At 44.9% G+C, this 23,069-nt stretch overlaps 1 protein-coding gene and 1 long non-coding RNA gene across 6 annotated transcripts in view; one reads left to right on the top strand and one right to left on the bottom strand.

Moving 5' to 3' along the window:
- Positions 1 to 3,973, bottom strand: part of LOC147029957 (uncharacterized) — a 28,489-nt gene extending 24,516 nt beyond the window's left edge. Inside the window, exon 1 of the long non-coding RNA XR_015056147.1 lies at positions 3,551 to 3,973. This is a non-coding gene — a long non-coding RNA (uncharacterized LOC147029957). The remainder of the gene's footprint in view (positions 1 to 3,550) is intronic.
- CCBE1 (collagen and calcium binding EGF domains 1) overlaps positions 1 to 23,069 on the top strand; it is a 69,301-nt gene that overhangs the window by 27,736 nt on the left and 18,496 nt on the right. For 4 of the 5 annotated variants that reach the window (XM_085873514.1, XM_085873513.1, XM_085873512.1 and 1 more), the window contains exons 9-11: positions 13,230 to 13,265; positions 13,419 to 13,454; positions 19,575 to 19,811. In XM_085873514.1, coding sequence (XP_085729640.1) covers positions 13,230 to 13,265; positions 13,419 to 13,454; positions 19,575 to 19,811 — 309 coding nt within the window. Of the gene's footprint in view, positions 1 to 13,229; positions 13,266 to 13,418; positions 13,455 to 19,574; positions 20,420 to 23,069 lie in introns of those variants that run through there. The other variant, XM_085873515.1, reaches the window with a different exon arrangement.

Genomic DNA, 23,069 nt, shown 5'->3' with positions numbered 1-23,069 from the left:
CACCCCTGACATCCAACTCGACAGCTGGTGGATCAACCTGGTACAGCCTCTCAAAGTCACCGTCCCAGCAGGCCTTCACTTCAGACTGCTCTGTCAAGAGCCCACCACCCTCCGCTTTAACTACAGTACACTGAGGGATGGGCTTGGTTGAATGCAATGCGCGAATCCCCCTGTAAGCAGGAGAATCACTTGACCACAGGTGATGCTCTACCCCCTCACAGATTCCTTGCACATCGGCCTCCTTGTCCACTCTTAGTGCATGTACAGTTTTACACCAAAGCTCCCTGAACAGCTCAGCTCTACCATTCAGCTTGACCCTGTGACTCTGGTCAATGGTATCCAGTGTCCCTTGAGAGACAAAATTCTTCTTCACCCTATGGTGAGTTCCAAGACATCCAATGGCAACATCAAGAACGGTGGTCTTGAAGGCACTTCACCACTATTCAGGATCCCCTAAAGCACCCAGACGCCCCAAATCTGCACTCAGCCTGTTCGCAAACTTCTCAGCTACCCTCTCATCCTTGAGCTTGCCAACATCCAGCCTTGGCTGGGATGGTACTATTCTCCCAGATTTAAGCTGCAACTTCAGAGTTGCTATAACAAGACGTTGGTTAATATTGAGGAACTGAGCACTCCGGCAGACCCTGCAGTTCTGGATCATCCTCCAGTGACCCTCAACGAGCACATGGTTAATCTCCTTTGCTACACCACTAGTATTGGAATAGCAGTCCAGCAATGAGCTTGTGGGCACTGAAACAATGAACCAGCCACCCGATGTCATCACTTCTTGCAAAGTCAAGGAACTTAGTGCTATTCTAGTTCACAGTTCCAGACCCATGGGGACAAACACACGTCTCATAACCATCCCTATCAGTTCCAGTCGATACATTGAAATTCCACAAGACAAGTGGAGTCTCTCATCTGGGGCACTGATCAACCACAGATTCAAGAGTGGCATAGATTGCGTCCTTCACGGCGAGCTCACTCGCCTCAGTCAGAGCATATACAGAGACCAGGGAAATGATACCAAAGGAGTGACGAATCCTTAGTCTCATAATATGCTCATTGACCGGTGTTACCTCAATTATCATTGGTGTCATTTTATTGGACACAGCTACAGCAACTCCTTCGGCATGGTAACCATCAGAGTAACCAGACCATTAGTAGGTGTAACCACGCACCATGATCTCGCCACGATCCAGTCTCGATCCAGAAGCCACGATCCAGAACCTCATAGAGTTCTGCAATACCGATGTCCAAATGCTTGAACTAAGATGATGACAGAAGCAGGTGATCATCCTCTCTTAGGGATAAGATATTCCAGGCACCCACCCGAATGGTCCACCTGACAGGTTAACCCGAGGAGACTGCCTTCTGTTGGATGACACCTCAGCACCACCCTGACGCACACTACTGCAATCTGACCCGGGAAATTTACCCTGTGGACGGCAGCTGCACAGGAGGTACTCCCATGGAGGTACTCCCACGAATCAAAGCAAATCTAGTGAAAAATGGACGTTTTAAAAAGAAGTTATGACGTTTGTGCAGACCACGAACTGATAGACCATGTGATGAGTGCACAGATGAGCAGACAATGTGCAGATTATCTGCAATGTTTATGTCATGGACGATTAAACTTTGCAATTTCTCCATGGTTGTTATACATTAAACAACAACCCTTTTGTATCTAAAGTCATTATGTTCATCCTTCGGCTGCTCCCGCTAGGGGTCGCCACAGCGGATCATCCGTTATGATCCGCATACTGATTTGGCACAGGTTTTACGCCGGATGCCCTTCCTGACGCAACCCTGGTCGCCTCTTACGACACAGGGATATGGATTGGGTTTCGCCATGATTCCAGGCTGCCCTACACCCTCTCATAGCGCGGCCCAGTGCAGAGCACCCGTCCTCAAGCGATCCTCCAACCCAAGCCTCCGAGTAGCCGGATTACAGGCGCACGCCACTACGCCCGGTTATCTAAAGTCATTATGTGAATGAATTAATTTAATTTATTTAACTGCTGTGGGTGCAGTGAAGATGGCTTTAAAGTTTAAGGGATCCTATACAGTATGCAGCCACAGCCTGGCCAGGTGTTCCTTATCAACCATTTAATTGGAGCACTTGCTTGAGTGCTTAAGCCACTTGTCTGGCACCCTACATTGATGGCGGTGCAGTTCGTGTCCCGATCGAGATGTACAGTCAGCAGTTGGTAAAGGTCGAGGTACATGATTTACAAAGGTTACATGGTTTCTTTGTGAGTTTCAAAGCAAAATATATTTGATAACACTGGATTTCCAAGCCGTTTGCCGTATTAACGTGTTTTCAAAATTATAGAGCCAAATGTTTTTTCTACCCATCACATTACAATTGGCAACTGTTTATAAAGATTAATGTTTTTGCACATCTTCCTGAAACGTCGATAAAGCAACATTGTTTTTATTATTCGTTTATTGAGATTCCCCCAAAACAAGGGTGAAAGATACTCAAGCTTTTTGGGTTGTACACAGTGCTTACTGTGGTCGGGAATAATACTGGCTCCAATCTGCCGATTCCTGAAGAATTGTCAATGTCGACCAAGCACCAATTGTGTGTGTGTGTGTGTGTGTGTGTGTGTGTGTGTGTGTGTGTGTGTGTGTGTGTGTGTGTGTGTGTGTGTGTGTGTGTGTGTGTGTGTGTGTGTGTGTGTGTGTGTGTGTGTCTGCGCGTGTGTGCGTGTGTGTGTGTGTACATGAGTTGTTCATAAAGCATCTCTCTCTTCTCTCTTCTCTCTTCTCTCTTCTCTCTTCTCTCTTCTCTCTTCTCTCTTCTCTCTTCTCTCTTCTCTCTTCTCTCTTCTCTCTTCTCTCTTCTCTCTTCTCTCTTCTCTCTTCTCTCTTCTCTCTTCTCTCTTCTCTCTTCTCTCTTCTCTCTTCTCTCTTCTCTCTTCTCTCTTCTCTCTTCTCTCTTCTCTCTTCTCTCTTCTCTCTTCTCTCTTCTCTCTTCTCTCTTCTTCTTCTCTCTTCTTCTTCTCTCTTCTTCTTCTTCTCTCTTCTCTCTTCTCGTCGTGCGTGGGTGTGGCGTCATGGTGGCTTCGTGTGTGCAGCTGTGAGTACTGTGTTGTGTTGTTGTTGTTCCTATCCACATTTCGTTTCCCTCTGTATCACTGTTCGTGTTTGTAGAGCTTTCCCCCCCACCGTTTTCCCTTCCTGCTGAGACGAGAGAGACGAGAGAGACGAGAGAGACGAGAGAACGAACGAGAGAGACGAGAGAGACGAGAGAGAGAACGAACGAGAGAACGAACGAACGAGAGCACGAGAGCACGGTAGGTGCTTTGTGGGTTTTCCTTGAAACCTTCGGTTTCTGGGCCTACTGTTCATCTGCCTTGTTTTCATAGGCCTTCCGTTTATCGGTGATTTAGCTTCTTCCTTATACTCTTCTTTTTCCTTATATTTTCATTCTTTATTTTATTTTACCTTCGCCTGCGAATTCTGCTCGTGACAGGTCTTTGCTTCCTTTGTTTTCAGCTATGGCAAACAGTCGTTTGCAGAATGGCGTTTACGAGTCACTTACTCGCAAGAATGCGGTGATAGTTAGTCCACTCGACGGAGTTCGGGTCGAGGACGTCGTGACGGGCTTGGGAGAACTCGTTGGTTTCGAAAATGTGTTGGCAGCTTCAAAGATGAACCAACGAGTTGTTGTTTTTCTTTCCGAGGAGCGCTACGTCGCTCAGGCGGTTGAAACCGGTTTGTCTTTACCGCCAGATATTTTCGTTAGCGTTAGTATGTTGGACTCACCGGCGGTGAAAGTCACCATATCAAATTTGCCACCTTTCGTTAAAAGCGAACAGATCTTGTCAGTTTTAAAATAGTTTGGCACGGTGGTGTCAAAAATCTCCATGATTCCTTTTCGTTTGCGTTCGGATTCCACAGTCCGCCATAACATGTCCTTCCGGCGGCACTGTTACATGTTGTTAAAAAAACAACGCTCAATCACTCAATGCCTCAGCTACGTTGGTAGTTGAAAATCGAAATTACCGAATGTACATTGCAACAGAGACAATGACGTGTTTCACGTGTGGTGCCTTCGGACATTTAAAAGGTGCTTGTCCGAAGTATGTATATGTATATATATGTATATATATATATCCGGTGGCACATCTAGAGTGTCAGGAACAAACGCCGATTCTAGTGGCATATCTAGAGTCGATATTAGTAATAATAATGGCGCGTCTGCAACGGGAGATCGACCTTCACATTCGAGCGCGGAAACCGATAATTCCCCGGCTGATGACGCGGGTTTTATCACCGTGTCCTCCAAGAGGAATTATAAAAGAGGAAGCGGAAGTGAGGACACACAGGCGAGCTGTTTGAAAAAGATAGCGCCGTCGAATGAACACAATGTTTCTATCTTAGAAACAGAAGCTCCTGCAGCTGGTCCTCTGCTGCAGAATAGGTTCAGTGTGTTCGCTGAAAAGGGAGGAGACGTTTCCGTTCATTCCTCTCACGAACAAGGACCGAGCGCAACGCCCCAAGATGTTGAGGTCACCACCCCGGTCACTGACATTAAAATCAAGAACCACAAACCTGCTCTCGTCCCGCGCCCTGCTGAGGACGAAGTGTCTAAGGTGATGGAGGAGGAAGAAGTAACAGCCCCAGAAGGAGAGTGCGAAGCCTCCGATACAAAAACGGTAATCCCTGTTACGGTCTTTAAAACTCCCTCTGTTGGAAACAGCTTCACCTTTAGCAGAAGACGATTTTCCTGTTGTGAGAGCATCGACTTCAGTGTGTGAGGAGAAAAATAAAAACCATTCGGATTACGACTCAGATGGGGCCTCGTCGTTTGCCTCTAGTGCTGGTAGCGAGGTCTGGAACGACCCAGCAATAGCCAAGGAACTGGAGGATGATGATGATTTATCACCCATGGAAATTCTCCAGTTTCTTCAGGACACTTTTCGAAAGAAAAACGTTAAGATTATAACCTTCCTGAACCTGTCTGGCTTTATAACCTCTTCAAGACGTCTCCTCCTCAAGGCTGAACAACTTGGTGTGACTGAGTCACAAGTATTTCGCCTTAGGAAGTGTGTATTGAAAGCTCGGAAAGAGCTACAAGCGCAACCCAACTTCCTTTTACCTGACAAACCCTCCCTGCCTACACCATGACATTTTCTATTGTAACCTTAAATATAAATGGGGGACGTTCACCCCTGCGCAAAGCTCAGGTAAAGTTGCTTGTCGAGCAAAGACATTTTGATGTTCTTTTGCAAGAGACAAGATGTAGCTCTTCGTGCTCGAGCGAATGGACTCGCATCATGAAAGGACAATGGTTCTTTAGTAGCTTGACCTGTCCTAGTGCTGGAGTGGCTATTTATTTAAATCCTTCTTTCTGTCCTGAAAATGTCACTTTCAAGGAGTTTATTAAAGGGCATTTAGTTTCAGTTAATTTCCTTTATAATGGTTATAAACACACTTTAATAAATGTATATTCACCGAGTACGAGCACAGAAAGACTAGTTTTCTTTACACAGTTAGAAATGTTCCTCACACACCTTGTTTTTGATGGTCTTGTTTGTCTGTGTGGGGACTTGAATTGCACATTGTATCCCACCCTTGATCGTCATGTAGAAGAGCCCCACCCACCAACTACGGCACCCTTAAAGAGGGCTTTGTCCAAGTTCTCCCTTATGTATGTATGGAGACTCCAGAACCCATCTGCACGACAATACACGTGGTGCCGATGTGCAAATGGCCTGCTATCTCATGCAAGGATAGACAGATTTTACATCAATAATGACTCTTTAAATGTCATCGACCATGTTGACATCACCCCAAGTGGCTTTTCGGACCATCACATGGTTGTTCTTCATATGTTTTCCCCGGTTCGAAATCGTGGCACTGCCCATTGGACCTTCAATGCGAGTCTTCTGCAAGATGACGCTTTTCCTGTCGCCTTCCGAGCCTTTTGGGAAGTTTTGCGACTACGGAATCCTTCCTACTCCTGCCTCGCACAATGGTGGGTCAATGCGAAAACCCACATCAGGACCTTTTGCCAGCAATATAGCTCCTTTTGTACCAAGAATGAATCTGCGCTGCAATCTCTAATTGCTAAAGAAATATTGTCTCTCCAGTCAAGCCTTCAAACTCCCAGTGCTGAGAGGACTAGTTCTCTACTAACAACGAAGAAAGCCCTCCTCGCTCAACTCTGTACAAAACAAGCCAGAGGGGCTCTAATAAGGCTGCGAATGGAGAACTACAGCTTTATTGATACTCCTTCCAAGTTTTTTTTTTTTTTGCGTTAGAAGCGCAAAAAAAGAGAAACCAGCAAATAACTTCGCTGCGGGCACCAGGAGGCCGAGCAATACACGATCCAAAAGACATTAGGAGCTTGACCAAACAATACTTTTCTGACTTATATTGTGCAGAAGCACGAAGGAAGACATGATTCGTTCCTTAACCACCTCTTTGCCCACCTTGTCTGAATCTGCATGTCAAAAACTTGACAAGGAAGTGACTCTTGACGAACTTTCTGTTGCTTTGCAAACTTTGCCCACAGGTAAAGCTTCTGGACTTTATGGAATCCCTGCAGAGTTTTACAAAGCCTTCTGGGATTTGTTGGGACCTGAGCTGCTTGACCTCCTGGTTGATAGCCTACGGTCAGGTTTGTTACCACTTAGCTGTCGCAGGGCCACACTCGCTCTCACACCTAAGAAAGGAGACCTCCAGCAACTTAAAAATTGGTGTCCCATTTCGCTCCTCTACGCGGACTACAAGATTTTCTCGAAAGTTCTTGCCAACCGCCTCAAACCTTTGATTGAGGAGATTGTACACCCCGATCAATCTTATTGCATTCCTAAAAGGGCAATACACGATAGTATTTTTATTGTCCGTGACATGATCAATATTTGTATTGCTGAACATAGAAATGTTGGTCTGGTGTTTTTAGACCAAGAAAAAGCTTTCGACACAATTGATCATTCTTATCTCTTTGCTGTTTTACGGGGGTTTGGTTTTAAGGAAAATTTTACTTGCTATATCAAACTATTGTATAATAATATTTTTAGTGTGCTCAAAGTAAATAACATCTCAAGTCAGCCTTTCCCTGTTACCAGAGGTATCCATCAAGGGTGTCCCTGTCTGGCCTTCTATACTCCCTATCAATTGAACCTTTACTACATCGTTTACGCACGCGGCTACAAGGGTTTTATCCTCTGCCGTTAGAAAATCCCGTAAAAACCATTGCTTATGTGGATGATCTCTGTGCAATTGTGCACTCAGATTACGATGTTTGTGCTTTGGTTGAGTCTGTCAAGGAATTTAGCCTGGCTAGCTCGACTAAAGTTAATATGGAAAAGAGCAAAGCTTTTTATTTAGGTCCACAGAATGAGACTCCCCCTCCAACCCTGCCAGGGCAGCTTGAATGGACCAATGAAGGAATACACTACCTCGGTGTCTTTCTTGGAATTCAAGATTTTATTTAAAAAAACTGGGAATCGCTGATTACCAAAACTGAGCAGCGGTTAACAAAATGGACGGAACTATTGAAGCACCTTTCCTACCGGGGTCGTACTCTAGTCATTAATAATTTTGCGGCATCAATGCTATGGCATGTTTTTAAGGCACTGCAGGCCCCAGCTTTTATCCTAAGAAAACTTCAGAGTCTTTTTGTGAGGGGGAAAGCACTGGCTCCAGCCAGGAATACTAAGCCTACCGACTACAGAGGGTGGACAGGGGCTAATAGAGGTAACGAGCAAAGTGATGGCTTTCCGCCTCCTCTCAGCACGAAGGCTTCTATACTCCGACGTCCCATGGAAAGCCTTTGCCCATTGCTTGCTTTAGCAAGCTGGGAAACTTGGCTATGGTGACGAGCTCTTTCTTCTCAACACTAAGCACGTGGATATGACATCGGTCCCCCTTTTTTTTACCGAAGCATGCTGGAAGCATGGCAGGCGTTTTCTATTCGCCGTGATACCAGTGCTTACTCCCTTCAGATGTATTTAAAGGAACCAATATTTTTAAATCCTTTTTTTAATGGGGTCTGTAGTGACAGATCTTTCATGCAAAAGTTTATTGATGTCGGCGTTACCAGAGTTGAACACCTCAGGAACCCCCTTGTACATAGATGGAAGCCAGCTGCTGACATTGCCATGGCCACCAGTGTGAGGTCCATCAGAGTTATTGGCAGAATTTTCTCTGTGATCCTACGTACCTTTAAACAAACCGGATTAAAATGGGACCCAGACATTGAAGATGCCCTCCATCTTTCCCAATGTCCTTTCCCAAATCTGTTAATTTTATTTCAAAGTTTTATGCCCTTTAACCGGATGGAGAAATCCTCAGTGTACAATCTATGTGTTCTCACCCTTTTTACTGACAAACCTGCAGAGCCACAAGCTCATTGGCAAGCGCTGCTTCAAGCTAACCTTTCCACAACAATAAAATGGCAGGTGATGTACAGAGAACCTATTGTCAAGCGCTCGGGCGATCTGCAGTGGCGGCTGGCACACAGCATCCTGCCTTGCAACGTCCTGTCCCACCATATATGTCCTGAAAAGTCGGAATTGTGCCCCTTTTGCGATACCCCGGAGACCATTTTTCACATTTTCATTGAATGTTCAAGGTTGGCCTCGCTTTTTGGAATCGTGTCACGTGTGATCCGGGGGCTCGGTTTGTCTTTTACACATTGTGTTTTTATATTTGGTTTTAATGTCTTGTATCAATGTAAAAATGAATGTCTTTTAGCAAACTTTTTATGTTCTGAAGCAAAACTTGCCATTTATTTATCGAGGAAGCGAAAATTGCAGAACACTGATGTTTTAGCTGATGACGTCAACTATTTTTAAAGCATTGGTTGCGTTGCGTGTTCTTTTTGAGTTTGAACCTCAAGATCCTGCTTTAATTAAAAATCGGTGGTGTGTGAAACAATCCTTATGTAGTTGTAGTTGGTGGTGCTCCAAGAATCAATTTATAAATTTAATATTACCTCTTTGTTACCCCTTCCTTTCCTGGTTATTCTTTTATATGCTTGTACAAACATACTTCACCATGTGAAACTTGAATTTTCTCGTAACAAAGGAGAGAAGTCCTCTCTCTCTCTCTCTCTCTCTCTCTCTCTCTCTCTCTCTCTCTCTCTCTCTCTCTCTCTCTCTCCCTTCTCCTTCTCCTTCTCCTTCTCCTTCTCCTTCTCCTTCTCCTTTTCTCCTTCTCCTTCTCCTTCTCCTTCTCCTTCTCCTTCTCTCTCTCCTTCTCCTTCTCCTTCTCCCTCTCTCTCCTTCTCCTTCTCTCTCCTTCTCTCCTTCTCCTTCTCCTTCTCCTTCTCCCTCTCCTTCTCCCTCTCCGTCTCCTTCTCCTTCTCCTTTTCTCCCTCTCCTTCTCCCTCTCCTTCTCCTTCTCCTTCTCTCTCTCCTTCTCCTTCTCGTTGTCCCTCTCTCTCCTTCTCCTTCTCCTTCTCCTTCTCCTTCTCCTTCTCCTTCTCCTTCTCCTTCTCCTTCTCCTTCTCCTTCTCCTTCTCCTTCTCCTTCTCCTTCTCCTTCTCCTTCTCCTTCTCCTTCTCCTTCTCCTTCTCCTTCTCCTTCTCCTTCTCCTTCTCCTTCTCCTTCTCCTTCTCCTTCTCCTTCTCCTTCTCCTTCTCCTTCTCCTTCCTTCTCCTTCTCTTCTCCTTCTCCTTCTCCTTCTCCTTCTCCTTCTCCTTCTCCTTCTCCTTCTCCTTCTCCTTCTCCTTCTCCTTCTCCTTCTCCTTCTCCTTCTCCTTCTCCTTCTCCTTCTCCTTCTCCTTCTCCTTCTCCTTCTCCTTCTCCTTCTCCTTCTCCTTCTCCTTCTCCCTCTCTCCCCGCAAGGGGCTGTTGCTCAGTCTCTGGCGGTACGTGTGGAGCCTGTGTTGCTTTCTCCCTTCTTATCTTCTTCTCCTCTCTCTAATGTATTTTTTTTTTTGGTGGTGTTCCTTGTGTATAAATTGTTATCAATGCTTTATCGATTACTTGAAAATTGAATTGGTTTCTTCTCTTCTTTTTTTTTCCACTCTTGTATATAATCCTTTGCTTTGTTGTATTGAATTTTTATCCTTTATACTTTTTTAATAAAAGGACATAAAAGTCTAAAGTCTCTCTCTCTCTCTCTCTCTCTCTCTCTCTCTGTCTCTATGTCTCTCTGTCTCTCTCTCTCTCTCTCTCTCTCTCTCTCTCTCTCTCTCTCTCTCTCTCTTCTTCTTCTCCTTCTCCTTCTCATTATCCTTCTCCTTCTCCTTCTCCTTCTCCTTCTCCTTCTCCTTTTCCTTCTCCTTCTCCTTCTCCTTCTCCTTCTCCTTCTCCTTCTCCTTCTCCTTCTCCTTCTCCTTCTCCTTCTCCTTCTCCTTCTCCTTCTCCTTCTCCTTCTCCTTCTCCTTCTCCTTCTCCTTCTCCTTCTCCCTTCTCCTTCTCCTTCTCCTTCTCCTTCTCCTTCTCCTTCTCCTTCTCCTTCTCCTTCTCCTTCTCCTTCTCCTTCTCCTTCTCCTTCTCCTTCTCCTTCTACTCCCTTCTCCTTCTCCTTCTCCTTCTCCTTCTCCTTCTCCTTCTCCTTCTCCTTCTCCTTCTCCTTCTCCTTCTCCTTCTCCTTCTCCTTCTCCTTCTCCTTCTCCTTCTCCTTCTCCTTCTCCTTCTCCTTCTCCTTCTCCTTCTCCTTCTCCTTCTCCTTCTCCTTCTCCTTCTCCTTCTCCTTCTCCTTCTCCTTCTCCTTCTCCTTCTCCTTCTCCTTCTCCTTCTCCTTCTCCTTCTCCTTCTCCTTCTCCTTCTCCTTCTCCTTCTCCTTCTCCTTCTCCTTCTCCTTCCTCCTTCTCCTTCTCCTTCTCCTTCTCCTTCTCCTTCTCCTTCTCCTTCTCCTTCTCCTTCTCCTTCTCCTTCTCCTTCTCCTTCTCCTTCTCCTTCTCCCTTCTCCTTCTCCTTCTCCTTCTCCTTCTCATTCTCCTTCTTCATCATTCTCCTTCTCCTTCTCATTATCATTCTCCTTCTCCTATCATTCTCCTTCCTTCTCCTTCTCCTTCTCCTTCTCCTATCTCCTTCTCCTTCTCCTTCTCCTTCTCCTTCTCCTTCTCCTTCTCATTCTCCTCTCCTTCTCCTTCTCCTTCTCCTTCTCCTTCTCCTTCTCCTTCTCCTTCTCCTTCTCCTTCTTCCTTCTCCTTCTCTCATTCTCCTTCTCCTTCTCATTATCATTCTCCTTCTCCTTCTCCTTCTCATTCTCCTTCTCCTTCTCCTTCTCCTTCTCCTTCTCCTTCTCCTTCTCCTTCTCCTTCTCCTTCTCCTTCTCCTTCTCCTTCTCCTTCTCCTTCTCATTATCCTTCTCATTATCCTTCTCCTTCTCCTATCATTCTCCTTCTCCTTCTCCTTCTCCTTCTCCTTCTCATTCTCCTTCTCCTTCTCCTTCTCCTTCTCCTTCTCCTTCTCCTTCTCCTTCTCCTTCTCCTTCTCCTTCTCCTTCTCCTTCTCCTTCTCCTTCTCCTTCTCCTTCTCCTTCTCCTTCTCCTTCTCCTTCTCCTTCTCCTTCTCCTTCTCCTTCTCCTTCTCCTTCTCCTTCTCCTTCTCCTCCCCGCAAGGTGCTGTTGCCTCAGTCTCTGTGAAGTGCGTGTGGAGCCTGTGTTGCTTTCTCCCTTCTTATCTTCTTCTCCTCTCTCTCTAATGTATTTTTTTTTTTGGTGGTGTTCCTTGTGTATAAATTGTTATCAATGCTTTATCGATTACTTGAAAATTGAATTGGTTTCTTCTCTTCTTTTTTTTCCACTCTTGTATATAATCCTTTGCTTTGTTGTATTGAATTTTTATCCTTTATACTTTTTAATAAAAGGACATAAAAGTGTAAAGTCTCTCTCTCTCTCTCTCTCTCTCTCTCTCTCTCTCTGTCTCTCTCTCTCTCTCTCTCTCTCTCTCTTTCTCTCTCTCTCTCTCTCTCTCTCTCTCTCTCTCTCTCTCTCTCTCTCTCTCTCTCTCTCTCTCTCTCTCTCTCTCTCTCTCTCTCTCTCTCTCTCTCTCTCTCTCTCTCTCTCTCTCTCTCTCTCTCTCTCTCTCTCTCTCTCTCTCTCTCTCTCTCTCTCTCTCTCTCTCTCTCTCTCTCTCTGGATGTGTCTGGGCGGTGTTTGTCTTCAAATGTGTCCGGACAGTGTTTATCCCCGGACGTGTCCAAGCAGTGTTTGTCTCCGAACGTGTCTGGGCGGTGTATATGTCCAGACAGGAGTTTGTCCCCAGACGCGTCCAGGCAGTGTTTGTCTCTGGACGGGTCCGGGTGGTGTTTGTCTCTGAACATGTCCAGGCAGTGTTTATGTCCAGATGGGAGTTTGTCTCTGGACATGTCGGGACATGTCCGGATGAGAGTTTGTCTCCAGAGATGTCCGGATGGGAGTTTGTCTCTGGACGTGTCCGGACGGGAGTTTGTCTCTGAACAGCTTGGCTCCAGATGCGTCCAGGCGGTGTTTCTCCCAACAGGTTGACTCCAGACACGCATGGGTAATGTTTGTCGCCGAACGTGCCTGGGCAGTATTTGGGTCTGGCCATTTCTGTCTGGGCTATGTATGTCTCCAGACGCATCCGGTCAGTGTTTTTCTCCGAACGTGTCCGGGCGGTGTTTGTTTCCAGACTGAGCTTATCTACGGACATATCCGGGCAGTGTTTCTCTCCAGGCGGTATTTATTGTATGACTGGTATAAAATGGATTGCAGACATTATTTTGTTTCCATCTTCACTTTTTTTTCTATGCAGAAGCATTTTGATGAGACAGTATGAATCGTAATTAACGCTCCACCGCACATCTGCCTTCCCTTCCTCTCACCTCTCGCTGCCTTCCCTTCTGCCACCCCTCCTCACTCTCCCCCCCTCCTCGCTCCTGCACCCCTACTCGCTCCCCTCCCTCCTCTTTCTTCCACTCCTCCACCTCCTCACGCTTTCCCCCCCTTCTCTCCCCTACCCTCCCCTTCTCTCCCCTTCTCTCCCCTACCCCTCCCCTTCTCTCCCCTCGTTCTCTTTTTCATCAGCAAAGTGGTATTTGCTGGCATTTAATAAATCCACGGTTGGCCAGTGGAGGACCAGCAGATGTAATTACATACAGGCATGAAGCCCCATATTGAAAGCAGTTATTCTTGCTATAAACTCATGAGCCTCACTCAAAACGAATACTAAATATTGTGCAGACTGTAAAATTGTTATCTTATTTGTACGTCAACTGCAATATTTTGTAATTTCATCTAATAAGGTATTGTAACATTGCAACTGACTTTCATTTACCTTCTCGTACCACAGGGAGCTCCAGGACCAATTGGACGCAAGGGTCCCAAGGTGAGGAAAAATACAACATTTATCCTCGCACCAATGCATCGATGGTGAATTGTTTCTGTCAATATCTCCATACTTTTTGTGAAGTATGTATATTTCCTCTAATCATTTCCACAATCATGTCATTCATCCCTATTTTCCCTTCCTCAAATTCAGGGAGACAAAGGGATGGGAGGCCCTCGAGGAGAGCCGGTAATACCTCCTGTGATGTTGTTTGTCACATTAAACAGACAATAATGATCCAGACCATGTTTATAATAATGTACAGGCGATATAGTTTTGAAGTAGTTTTGTTTTGCACTTTCTAATGCATGTAGAGAACATTGTAACTTCAGCTACTTTGCAGTGTAATGGCATACTTTGTTGAAAAGCAACGAATTATGTGAGTTACCTGTATTGCCAAGAAAACAAGCAATACTTGAAGTAAACACTGTATGTTATGGATGAATACCAGGACTGTATTGACTAGGACCTGCCTTTTGGATGTTTGGAGGAATAGATCTCTGAAATGCGAAAGCTAAATGTTGAAAGTTTTTGAAATATTGTGTGCACAAGCCAAGTTACCGAGATGGCGACCACGGAAACGAAATTCAGCCAATCACCACCGTTGTCTAAATAGGTTGAGATAATGTCATGAGGAATAGATATGTATCATAAGTGTGTGTGTGTGTGTGTGTGTGTGTGTGTGTGTGTGTGTGTGTGTGTGTGTTTCTCTTCCATTACTCCAAAACCATGAAACTTTGCAGCCTGAAGCTTTGCATGCATACTAAGGGAACTCCAAAGTAGTGCACAAGTGAAAATTGGGTGTTTGTGTGAGGTCAGTCAGGTCAGGTCAGATTAGATCTGTGACTTGCTACAGGTATCATGTAAACCTGTACTAACCTGTTCCATGGTCGGGTTGTCAGCGACGAAACCGTCTCCCCCACCAGTTTTTTTTGGTGAGGAGGGTGTTTGGATATGGACACCCGGCAGGATTAAAAACAAAACCTGTCAAAGGGCGGCGGAGCTCCTTGTGAGCCAACGGCCATCCATATCTAGTGCCCAACTGTGTGTGGACGTCCTCCTGCAGTTCGGTTACTTCTTATTAGGAAGTTGGTGGCAGGGTTTGCACTCCGGCCACCGTAAAACGCTTCATTCCGCAAAACACAAAGAAATCTGAAAACCCACTCTGTGGGAGTACCTCCTGTGCAGCTTCCCTTCGCAGGGCAGCTCACCAGATTACAGGATTGGGGCAAAGCCATCGGGACTCCCAATCTTTGATAGGAGGGAAACCACGGGGTAACATTCCCGGGTCAGATTGCAGGAGAGTGTGTCGGAGTGGTGCTGAGGTGTCGTCCACCAGACGGCGGTCTCCTTGGGTTAACCTGAAGCGGTCCCTTCGGATGGGTGCCTGGAATGTCCTATCCCTAAGAGAGTATGATCAGCTGTCTCTTATCATCTGAGCTCAACCGCTAGGACATCGGTATTGCAGCACTCTCTGAGGTTCGGAGACCGGATTGCGGCGAGATCATGGTGGGTGGTTACACCTACTATTGGTCTGGTCGCTCTGATGGTTACCATACCCAAGGAGTTGCTGTAGCTGTGTCCAATAAGCTGACCCCAATGATAATTGATTTAACAATGGTCAACGAGCGTATTATGAGACGAAGGATTCGTCACTCCTTAGGTGTCATTTGCCTGGTCTCTGTTTATGCTCCGACTGAGGTGAGTGATCTCACTGTGATGGATGCATTCTACGCCATGCTCGAGTCTGTGGTTGTTCAGTGCCCCAGACGAGATACACTTCTAGTCTTGGGGGATTTCAATGCATCGACTGGAACTGATAAGGATGGTTATGAGACATGTGTTGGTCCCCATGGGTCAGGAACTATGAACCAGAATAGCACTAAGTTCCTTGACTTTGCAAGAAGTCATGGACTGAGGGTGGCCGGTTCATGGTTTCAGCACCCACAAGCTCATCGCTGGACTTGGTATACCAACGCTGGCAGTGTGGCAAAGGAGATTGACCATGTCCTCGTTGATGGTCGCTGGAAGATGATCCAGAACTGCAGGGTCGACCGCAGTGCTCATTTCCACAATATTGACCACCAGCTTGTTGTAGCAACTCTGAAGTTGTACCTTAAATCCAGAAGAATGGTACCATCCCAGCCTAGGCTAGATGTTGGCAAGCTCAAGGATGAGAGGGAAACTGAGGAGTTTGCGAACAAGCTGAGTGGATATTTGGGGGGTCTGGGTGCTTTGGAAGATGCTGAAGAGTTGTGGAGTGCCTTCAAGACCACCATCCTTGATGTTGCCAGTGGATGTCTTGGAACTCACTGCAGGGCCAAGAAGAATTTTATCTCTCAAGGGACACTGGATACCATTGACCAGAGCCACAGGGCCAGGCTGAATGGCAGAGCTGAGCTGTTCAGGGAGCTGAGGCATAAAACTGTACGTGCGCTAAGGGTGGACAAGGAGAACTATGTGCGAGGAATCTGTGAGGGGGTAGAGCATCACCTGTGGTCAAGTTATTCTCATCCTGCTTACAGTGGAATTCGCGCATTACGTTCATCCAAGCCCATCCCTCGGTGTACTGCAGTTAGAGCAGAGAGTGGTAGGCTCTTGACAGAGGAGTCTGAAGTGAAGGCCCGCTGGGTCGGTAACTTTGAGCGGTTGTACCAGGTTGATCCACCAGATGTCGAGTTGGATTTCAGGGGTGTTACAATCCATGTTGCTGACCCTCCAATAAACTGTGGTCCACCATCGCTTGTGGAAACACAGGCTGCGGTGCACCGGTTGAAATGGGGTAAAGCTCCAGGGATCTGTGGCATCCATGCTGAACTTCTCAAGGCTGGTGGAAATGCTGCACTTGTGTCATTGCATGCAGTTCTGTGCTCTATGTGGAACACAGGCATCATCCCAACTGACTGGAAGAGGGGCCTTGTTGTCCCTCTCTGGAAAGGAAAGGGTGATCCGGGCAAGGTCTTTGCTCGGATAATTCTTGATAGGGTTTGCCACCATCTGCTTGAGCACCAGCGTCCAGAGCAGTCAGGGTTTACACCAAAGAGGTCAACGATTGACCGTATCCTTGCTCTTCAGGTCCTCACCGAACGCAGACGAGAGTTTCGGCAGGGACTGCTTGCAGCCTATGTTGATCTCTGTAAAGCGTTCGATTCAGTGAATCGGGATGCCCTCTGGAGGATTCTTGGTCTTCGTGGGGTCCCACCAAAACTGATCAATCTGTTGTGTGAACTCCACTCTGGTACTAAGAGTGCTGTGAGATGTGGTGATACCATCTCTTACTTATTTCCAGTTGTTACTGGAGTTCCTCAGGGGTGTGTACTGGCCCCTACACTTTTCAGCACTTGTATGGACTGGATTCAGGGGAGGATGTCAGAGAGATCAAGCTGCGGTGCATCGTTTGGGAATATCAAGATCTCTGACCTTGATTTCGCAGATGATGCAGTCGTCTTTGCGGAGACTTTCAAAATCCTTTTGGGGGCCCTCGAGGTGCTGAATGAGGAGTCTGAGCTGCTGGGATTACGGTTTCCTGGGTCAAAACTAAGATCCAGGCTTGCAATGACATCTTGGATGCTGCTGTCCTGTCTGTGCCTGTTTGTGGTGAGGATGTTGATGTCGTGGAGAGATTCACTTACCTTGGCAGTGATATTCATTTCTCTGCTGGCTGTAACTCAGAGGTCAATCGACGTCTGGGTCGGGCCTGGGAGTCATGGATTCATTGGATAATGGGGTGTGGCACTGCCGGTACTTGTGCGGGAGGTCGAAAGTCCGAGTCTTCAGGTCCTTGGTGTTTTCAGTCTTGCTCTATGGATGCGAGACTTGGACTCTGACCAAGGATCTGAGACGGAGATTTAATTCCTTTGGTACCAGGTCTCTTCGGAGAATCCTTGGCTATCGCTGGTCGGACTTTGTGTCCAACGAGCGGTTTCTGAGAGAGACTCAAATGAGATTTGTTACCTGCATGGTCCATGAGCATCAGCTGCAGCTGTATAGACATGTGGCTTATTTTCCTGACTCTGATCCTGCTCACCAGATTCTCTCATGGAGGGAGCCTCGTGAGTGGTGGAGGCCAATGGGCCGACCACGTGACTCGTGGTTGCAGCAGATTGATCGGCATCTCAATGAGATGGGGATGGGCCAGGCATCTGCCTGGGGGATGGCCAGACGGAGCCCCCTGGAGAACCGGCGGAAAGTGGACGCAGCGACGCGCTGCCGTGGCGCATGCTCCCATACCTGACCTGTCCTGGGTGTTTGGGTTAATTAAAACATCCCTTTTAAAAATATTTTGGGGGTGCTCATCACAAAAAAGAAACAAAATAAGCCTTACGAAGATGGTGGGACGCCCTCTTGGTGAGCCCACAGTCAGCTCACTGGAGTCTTAAGCCGCCATTTTTTTTGGCCTGCTCAATAATGCCTCAACTCGGAATGAGCCGGAACAATTTATTAATGATAGTTATTCTGTTCACTTTCCTCACTCATGTTATCGAATGCCTGTCATCATAGCTACGAATCACTGGGTGCATTGCAATGCTTATAAACGCCCGGAGACGCCAGCGTTCGTCGCTTTATTTCATTTCCACCCATGTCATATCCTTTAGAATCTCTAAATCTGAGCTGAATTTCAAAATTTAAACTTCTTTATTGACTTCAGCAGTAGTTGTGACTGCAAAAAATGTGTCCATTTGTTTAAAATATATTAGATGATGACGAGGAGGAAAAATGTTTGCAGTTGTTTTCTGGCAATGAATCACCACATCACGGCAGGATAGCCGAGAGGTGTGCACCCTCGCTCTGAGCTGTCTCGCCTCGGTTTGAATCCTGACCCAGCTATAAGCTCTCATTCCTGTGTTTCACATGTGCCAGAATTTCCTCCCCACTCCCCCTTTCTCCTCTCCGCCTCTCTTCTCCCCCTCCCCTCTGCCATCCTCTCTCTCTCTCTCTCTCTCTCTCTGTCTCTCTGTCTCTCTGTCTCTCTGTCTCTCTGTCTCTCTGTCTCTCTGTCTCTCTGTCTCTCTGTCTCTCTGTCTCTCTGTCTCTCTGTCTCTCTGTCTCTCTGTCTCTCTGTCTCTCTGTCGCTCTGTCTCTCTGTCTCTCTGTCTCTCTGTCTCTCTGTCTCTCTGTCTCTCTGTCTCTCTGTCTCTCTGTCTCTCTGTCTCTCTGTCTCTCTGTCTCTCTGTCTCTCTGTCTCTCTGTCTCTCTGTCTCTCTGTCTCTCTGTCTCTCTGTCTCTCTGTCTCTCTGTCTCTCTGTCTCTCTGTCTCTCTGTCTCTCTGTCTCTCTGTCTCTCTGTCTCTCTGTCTCTCTGTCTCTCTGTCTCTCTGTCTCTCTGTCTCTCTGTCTCTCTGTCTCTCTGTCTCTCTGTCTCTCTGTCTCTCTGTCTCTCTGTCTCTCTGTCTCTCTGTCTCTCTGTCTCTCTGTCTCTCTGTCTCTCTGTCTCTCTGTCTCTCTGTCTCTCTGTCTCTCTGTCTCTCTGTCTCTCTGTCTCTCTGTCTCTCTGTCTCTCTGTCTCTCTGTCTCTCTGTCTCTCTGTCTCTCTGTCTCTCTGTCTCTCTGTCTCTCTGTCTCTCTGTCTCTCTGTCTCTCTGTCTCTCTGTCTCTCTGTCTCTCTGTCTCTCTGTCTCTCTCTCACACACACACACCACTCTTATTTGGAAAGCTCCTTGGTCTTCATGTTTGTCTTGCTTGTTGACCAAGTGAGTTGCATCTTAAAACTTAGATAAGTGGGGGAGCTTAATTTTTGAGTTAAACCACTGATTGCATACAGGTGAAACATATTACACTTATTTTTGTAACCTTTCAAAATAATTTGCTCCTGAGGTAATTTAGGTTTAATTAAACAAAGGCTTTGAATACTTATGTAACTGAGAATCATCTGATTTTCTCTGTTAATCTAACATATTCACACTTTATCTGCATTTTTTTTAGCTTTTATCACTTTGGAATATTTTGTGAAGACTCCATAATTTATAATAAATTTGATTTGAAGGCATCATGGAATAAGCTCAGGTGACATCAAAATGTGAAAACTTTGGATGGGTGGGGGGGGGGGGTGGGGTGAATACTTTTGCAGGCCACTGTATGTACAGTAATACACACATGTAGATGGTCAACATAGTCGTGTGATTAATCATTTGAACAAATGTCAATTTGTAACTGTGTAAACTGTTCCACACTTCTCAACTCCTCCCCTTTTTCCCTTCTCAATTCCCTCATTTATCTTTTACACAGATGTTTGGTTGAGAAACGGATTTGCAAATTCTGTGCATTTCCTCTTGCAATAACAAACTGTTGCACATAATTTTTCTCATTGCAGGGATCTCCTGGTTCTTTCGATTTCTTGCTGCTCATTGTTGCCGACCTGCGTCATGATATAATTGACCTCCAGAAGCGAGTTTTCGGTGAGCAGCGAGGAATTGACCCAGTGGATCCAAGGCCTAGTGTCAAGATAACACCTGATCAAAAGGGCTCGAGTCAGCCTGTTTTCCAAAGTGACCAAAACTCAAGAGATTGGTCTTTGTGGTGGAAGAGGAGACAGACTTTTCGAAATGGGGTGTGGTGATCTTTGTGGAATATCTGTGTTTTATAAGACAGAATTTCACTAAAAGTACAGATTTATTCCAGGTTATATCTTTGAGCCAGTTAACAACTTCGGTAATTTGTGTTGCACAAGATGTTTTGATAACCACAAATCATGTACTTCCACCAATCAAATTTTTCCCTTGTCAGATAATATTGAAGTGCTGCACATCACGTAACAGAGTCAAGTAACTTGTTTAGTCTCCATGTTGGATAAACAAATTCAAATGCAACAAGCTGCCGTGAGAAGTCATGTAACAAAGTAGATTGAAATGATTTGTGAACGAACAGAACACTTCATTTACAGTAGCATGTATTGTTCCAAACAGAGGAGGCATTGTCAACATGGAAAGGTGAACCAAATGAATATTCCTGACATATTGTTTACTAAAATAAAGATATATGCAATGGAAAGAAACAAGCAAAAAAAAAAAACCAAACAAACAATATAAATAATAAAAATAATTTTTTGACCAAAAAGGAACAGGACACAGATTCTTTCAATGTGGACTCCTGAAGGGACATTCTAGAAAGCTTGATATTGCTTCTCTAATCACCAAATCAAAAGAAAGAAAAGCAAAATTCCAATGCTCTTTCCAGCTTTGCACTTTATACTTTAATTGCTGTGCAAGATATCAAGTGACTTACTGCAATAGGGATCCAAAGATGCAGGTTTTTATAAACCATATTTAACCTTCTTGACATGTTAACATCAATATTGCTGATGGAAACCGTTTGTTTGTATAAATGGTAACATATAGGGTGAGTCATAAGTCCCAGGACACTGTTTTAGCTGCTTATACAACATTTGTTTATACCATCTATCAGGGTGAGTACTCTGCAAATATTTGGTCATCCACTGCGCTTGCTGTCGAGTACACTTCCAGTCTGAAATACCTTTTTTCCCCCAAAGATGAAGATTTGATTTTGACGGTGCTGGCTTTCCAAAACGCTCCTTGAAATCTTCTTGCACCTGTTTCGTCTTCTTTGTGTTTCTCCTCTCGTGGTACCACATCACTGCTACCATCCTCTCTTTCACTGTAAATGGACTGGTGTCTGCCATCTTGGTTTAATGTAATACTTGTATTATCTGAAAAAAGAGGAAAACAGTATAAATCCATGATATAAACAAATTTTATATCAGCAGCTAAAACCGTGTCCTGGCACTTATTGACTCATCAAGTAGAAATTGGGGAGTTCTGCTCTTTCATGTTCAGACAACCCACTGTTTTCACTTGCATTGTTTTTTTCAAATGCAAAGAATGCATCTGAAGTATTGAAATATTTGAATGTACATGCACAAAAATATGGTTACACATGTATGTTGAACTGCACATTATTGTCTAATGTGTTTCTATTAATACCATGAACTAAAGAGTCTGTCCCTTTTGTTTTTAGTGCTTTTTCAGGGTTGACAAGATAACTTCGAGGATCAGAAGTAGATGATAAATGGGGTTTCTGGGACACCCATTCAAATGAATGGAGAAGCCCCAAAAGCTCAAAATAGGAGACTGATTTTCTCCCCAACTATCCCCTTCCCTCCCATACAAGCAAATGTAAAATTGAGACTGATTTTCTCCCCACCTATCCCCTTCCCTCCCATACAAGCAAATGTAAAATTGAGACTGATTTTCTCCCCACCTATCCCCTTCCCTCCCATACAAGCAAATGTAAAATTGAGACTGAAAGATTGAGACTTACTGATTAAAGCACTTCTTCCCTTTCATATTTTCATTCCACTCAAAGAGCGAACCAACAAATATTTTCCCATGTTCTACTTTAGGGAATAACTTAATTTTCTTCTAACATTCATTTTCATCGAGTATATTCACTTTATCTCTTCAAGCATGAAAGAAAGGGAAGTTCACTATCCCTCCTTCAGTTCTGTAAAATGGGGAAGTGCCTTTAAGAGCACAGTCGTGCTGTGAAAATGAGGAAGTATTCTGTGCCCATGTCTCTCATGGTTATATCTTAAATCATCAGAACAATAACAGAACAAAGTTTAGCTAAAAGCAAGCAAAAACAACTTTAATAAAAAGAATATATTTTAAATATAAGTTTTTCTCAAAATCATTCAAAGCAAGCTGTTTCATTTTCGGGTTAAAATGAGTCAGTCTGGAGTCAGCCAAGTTCCCTCGCCCGAAGCAAAAATGCGACTCATTTCCTATGTGAGACACACCCTGAAAACCCCATTGTTGTGTAATCTCCCATGATGTCATCAACTCGAGGCTATTAATTGTCAAAGCGAACTTCATTCTTATTCAGAGTCTTATTGAGAGAATTTTGAGTCTTATTCAGAGAATGGAGTATTTAGAAGAGAACTCTGACCTTTCAGATCAATTGTTTTCACAAGATGAGAGGTGAGATCCTTGAACCCATTCATTATTTGTTGTTTTATACGGAATGAAATCACTATACAACCAATAATTATTGTATGTCTTTTTCTAACAGGTTGTCCCCAATAAATAACATCGTTGATAACTGATCTGGAACAGGAGGCCTTTGAATTACACGACGAGTGGCTAAAAATGAATGAGTTCTTTAATGACATTCAATCGTTCAGAAGAGAATTGAATGATATTTTTGTTGGCTGGAAAGAAGTTCTCTCACATCCTCTGACCTTGAATGAGTCAAGTCAAAGGTGAGAAATTATCCGTGCGCGTGCGTGTGTCTGTCTCTGTGTGTGTGTGTGTCTCTGTCTTTGTCTCTGCCTGTCTCTCTCTGTCTCTCTATCTCTGTCTCTATCTCTGTCTCTATCTCTGTCTCTATCTCTGTCTCTATCTCTGTCTCTATGTCTCTGTCTATATCTCTCTTGAGTGTTGAATCAATATTATTATTTTAATTTTTTTCAGTTTAAACACCTGTCTGGATGAACCAAACACACAACTTAATCTTCTGGAGGAATCTGACACAACACTCAATCTTCTGAAGGTAAATGTTATCTTTATTATTTTATTAATATCATAATATAATCATCTTTATATACCCTAATTGTTCTACCCTCTTTGTTTTGAACAGAATATGCTGACAGAGTTTCAAAATCACAAACCATCAGACTGCTGTGAAAGAAGATTTTGTTCAATGTTTGTAGTCTTGTTTTATTATATATGCTTTCCTTATAATTATCTGATTTTGAATTACAAAAAAAGAATAAAGGAGATGTAAGGGTGTTGGGGGAGGGTTGGGGTTTGGGGGGTAGGTGCGCTCCCCCAACGACCCACCACCCCCCTCA

The sequence above is a fragment of the Eptatretus burgeri genome, chromosome 3 (assembly GCF_056783735.1).
Source record: "Eptatretus burgeri isolate ZD-2024b chromosome 3, Ebu_testis_v1, whole genome shotgun sequence".
Lineage (NCBI taxonomy): Eukaryota > Metazoa > Chordata > Myxini > Myxiniformes > Myxinidae > Eptatretus > Eptatretus burgeri.
Note: the sequence above shows the minus strand (reverse complement) of the source record. Positions and strands in the feature narration are given on the sequence as shown.